This window comes from Octopus bimaculoides, chromosome 14 (assembly GCF_001194135.2).
Source record: "Octopus bimaculoides isolate UCB-OBI-ISO-001 chromosome 14, ASM119413v2, whole genome shotgun sequence".
Classification (NCBI taxonomy): Eukaryota; Metazoa; Mollusca; class Cephalopoda; order Octopoda; family Octopodidae; genus Octopus; species Octopus bimaculoides.
In genome coordinates this window covers 48,644,100-48,648,493 of record NC_068994.1, presented here as the reverse complement: position 1 = coordinate 48,648,493, position 4,394 = coordinate 48,644,100, and the positions used below count along the sequence as shown (strand labels likewise).

The 4,394-nt window shown below is 36.0% G+C and overlaps 1 protein-coding gene across 5 annotated transcripts in view; it reads left to right on the top strand.

Moving 5' to 3' along the window:
• LOC106883557 (glucose transporter type 1) overlaps nt 1-4,394 on the top strand; it is a 43,281-nt gene that overhangs the window by 34,143 nt on the left and 4,744 nt on the right. For all 5 annotated transcript variants that reach the window (XM_014934608.2, XM_014934605.2, XM_052972858.1 and 2 more), the window contains 3 exons: nt 897-1,109; nt 2,481-2,556; nt 3,811-3,938. In XM_014934608.2, the coding sequence (XP_014790094.1) occupies nt 897-1,109; nt 2,481-2,556; nt 3,811-3,938 (417 nt within the window). The remainder of the gene's footprint in view (nt 1-896; nt 1,110-2,480; nt 2,557-3,810; nt 3,939-4,394) is intronic.

Here is a 4,394-nt window from a genome sequence, read left to right as displayed (position 1 = left end):
ACAATATATACAGAGTGGCCCAAAAGTCACAAAGGTGTTAATAATTCATTTATGTTGTTTTAAATTTTCGATAACTTAGCACTACATACAGTACATACACATATGATGTGTGTGTGTGTGTGTGTGTGTGTGTGTGTGTGTGTGTGTGTGTGTACAGATTAGGAGTGAAGAACCCCATTTTGTGAATTACAAACAAAAAAATATAATTAAAATAAATTTATTTGTTAAACTTTAGACCCTTCTGTGACTTTTGGGCCACTGTGTATATATATTTATGTATATATCTGTTTATCTAAATTTAGACAGTCTTAAAGAGTTGTTATATAATCCAATAGATTATAAATACTTTTGCCTTACACACACTCTCTCTCTCTCTCTCTCTCTCTCTCTTCCCCTCCCTTCTCTTTGTCTTATTGTTTTTAGAAAAAAATGTTTATTTAAATTTTATTTTATTTTTCTCTTTGCATCATTCCCTCATCACCACCACCACAACCATTATCAACAATGCAATCGCTCCCACAATTACCTACTCGCCCTCCAACACCACCACCACCAACAACAACAACAACAACTCAATTACTCCCCACACGACCCTGACAACCGCTACCACCTCCACCACCAACATCTCAATCACTTCTTCCGCAACTACTACCTCGATCACCACCACCACCTACATCATCACTACCAACAACAAAATCACTTCCACCACCATACCACTACATGATGACCACCCCTCCTAACCTGCCACAACTACCTCGCATCCTATATCACCTCACCATCACCACCACCGCAACTACCACCACCACCTCATCTATGTCACCCCACACTACCATCACCACCATCATTACCATCCTCTCACCAATCATCATCATCATCATTACCATCATCATCCACAGGTCTTGTATTATTCTCATTCGCTGTTCACCTTGACCGGAATGAGTGACACCACAGCCAACCACGCCGACAGTTCTATTGGAGCCGTTCTGGTGGTGATGACCTTCATCAGCATCCCTCTCATGGAATCGACCGGCCGTCGTGCACTACACCTCATTGGTTTAATGGGCATGTTTATACTCAGCATTTTCTTGACCATCTCTCTGGTGCTTTCTGTAAGTTTTCCTTCTTGATAATTTTGTTATCCGCATTTTTAATACTCCATTTTCCTTTATATACACACACACATACACACACACATACACATATATACACACATATATAGCAGAGGTGATTCCTGGTCATGTGCATCACTTGAGCTCTTCACAGATTTCATATAAGACGCATACTTTCTCAAAGAATTTCACGTTTTTCCCCCTTGTTTCTAGCCCCAAATGGCTTATTTTTTTTTATATCTAGCACTGTCTTTCTTCATTTCCAAGTAAAAATAAAGTAAAAATAAAGTGACCCTGCAAAAAAAAAAATTGATCTTTATGCACAGACGCACAGAATAACAGCAGTCAAATAACGACAGCTGAGTGCACAGCAAACATCAGGGATCTGACTGTCGCCTGTACTGTTGACAAGAGGTGCCAATTAGTCTTTTACACCTACCAGACTCGTTCATATTAGCCAGATCTAATCAGTTGGCCCCCTCTTCCAAAATTTCGGTGCCTAGAGTAGAAAAGAATATTTGAAAATCAGAAATATCTGTGAAGCTGGTTTAAGTCTTTAAAAATTTTTGTGCATTTTCAACTTCTTTTTTCTATATTTTTACCCGTGTGGAATGGAATAACTTTATTCTCTCTCTCTCTTTCTCTCTCTCTCTCTCTCTCTCTCTCTCTCTCTCTCTCTCTCTCTCTCTCTCTCTCTCTCTCTCTCTCTCTCTCTCTCTCTCTGTATGTATGTATGTATGTATGTATGTATGTATGTATTAATATATATGTATTGATAGAAATGGCAAGACAACAAAAGAATGAGAGAGACTTCGATATTATGTAAATAGAGGAATATATCAGTAAACATTATCTGTGACAATCATTCGGTAGCCAGTTTTATCATGGTGTTTCATCATGGCTACCGAATAATTTTATCAGGGGTTTTATTATGGCTACCAAATAATTGTCTGAGGATTATGAATTATATTACATATAAAAATAAGTGGAATAGCCACCAAGGGGGATTCCTAATATGCTAGAAGAAGATGCCAAATTGTCTTCTAGCATATAAGGAATCCACCTTGATGGCTATTCCTGTTATTTATATATGTAGTGTATATATATATGTATATATATATGTATATATATATATATATATATATATATATATATATATATATATATAATATATATCTTCCTTCCTTTCTTCCTTCCTTCCTCCCTTCCTCTATACATGTGAATGTGTCCTCAAGGATAGAAATGATTTATCGGAAGAGTATTTTTTTCTTGATTATATTTTCTTTGTTCATTGAACATGTTCAATTGATTTAATCATGTTCTTCTCGTTGTTGTTGCTGTTGTCCCTAACAAACATTTTGCTTTTCACAGGACACTTATAATGCAATGCAGGTCGTTAGTATCGTTATTGTGATCCTTTATGTGGCATTTTTCGCTGTTGGACCTGGTAAGTTGGACTTCTTTCTCTCTCTCTCAGCCCACAACACAAGGCCATCTGACTGACTGGCAAACCTTTACTCCTTGATACACTGTAATAACATGCACATCAATGTGCTGTGTTCTCTCTCTTTCTTTCTCTCTTTCTATCTCTTTCTCTCTTTTTGAGACAATATAGCGTGTAGACTTTGTTTGTGACTCAGTTTCTGCCACCAAGCCCTTGGGTGTCTTTAGTGATGTTGTAAAGCATTCAGGCCTGGGTTTTATCTCTATTTGGCCCTGGGCAAATATTACCTTGCTTGGAAACAGGTGAGAGTTGGTGAAAGGAAAGGCATCAGGCTGCAGAAAATCTACTTCAGCGAATTCTGCCCAATTCATGCAAGCATGTTAAAGTGAACTTCAAAAAACATCAATAATAATAATGATGATGATGATGACGATGATGATACACACATAACACTCACACACACACACACACACACACACACATAACACATGTACATGTTACACTAGTGTCAACTAACACAAGAAAGAACACTCAATACTGATAGGTAGATTGTAAAAATTTCTTTTTCATATGAATCACAGCACCTCATCGAAAACCTAGTAAATATATAATAAAGACATTCTGTCAAAGGATATTTGGATTTACCTGTCATGCATGAGGATTTACCGGAGATCTGTATTCTACTTACATTTATTGGTGTCTAATTGCTGAATATTGTTAACCAAATTCTTTTAATACTAAATGCTTTTTTGATATTTGCCAGGATCTTTTAATCCCCCTTTTTTTTTCTTATTATATATATATAAATTAAGTAGAGCAAACTCCAAGCTGTATTCTCTTGAAGCACATCTGTTTACTCTAGTATTACAATCCAATATGTAGTTGCTGTTGATGTATTGATGTGAGGTACATATCAGAATTGAAAATTCTGGAAATATTGGTTTGCAAAGTTATTATGTAACAAAACAGAAAATTGGGAAAATTTTTGCTATTACACATGTTTCATTTGCTAATAGGAATTAGAAAGCTGTACATGTTGGATAAACATGTAAGACATTCCCTGTTAGAAATTCTTCAGAGAGAGAATCAAATTATACACACACGTGTGTGTGTGTGTGTGTGTGTGTGTGTGTGTGTGTGTGTGTGTGTGTGTATGCATATAGATATGTATCACTCTCTCTCTCTCTTTCTATCTCATTCTATCTATTGTTTCACTTTTATCCCTCTGCATTAGTGTTGTATGTATTTTATTTCTAGGTTCCATACCCTGGTTGATTGTAGCTGAACTATTTTCACAAGGATCTCGATCCTCTGCCATGAGTGTATGTGTGATGATCAATTGGTTAAGCAACTTCCTTAATGGATTTACTTTCCCTTATGTCGAGGTAAGATTTATCTCCCCTTACCTCAAGATGCGGTGGGTTTTCCAAGTTGAAAAACTACAACAGAAAATTGTATTCTTTTCCTTTCCTTTCTAAACTTTGTTTTAGAGTGGCAGCAGTGATGGAAGTTGTGACTAAATTTCTTTAAAAAAATATTTTTACTTTCACTTTTGTTTTTGAGTTTAAATTGTGTTAGTACCAATTTCTTCTAAATAACTAAAAGAATGGAATGCAATGTAGCATTCCCTACGAATTTCTGGCTTTAATAGTGGTGGTAGTGGTAGTAATAGTAGTAGTAAATTCTGCTGAGGTCATCTTTGCCTTTCATCCTTTTGGGGTTGATAAAATAAGTACTAGTTGAGCACTGAGATTGGTGTAATCGATATAACCCACCCCTGAACTTGTTGGCTTTGAGCCAAAATTTGAAACCACTATTATTATTATTATTATTATTATTGG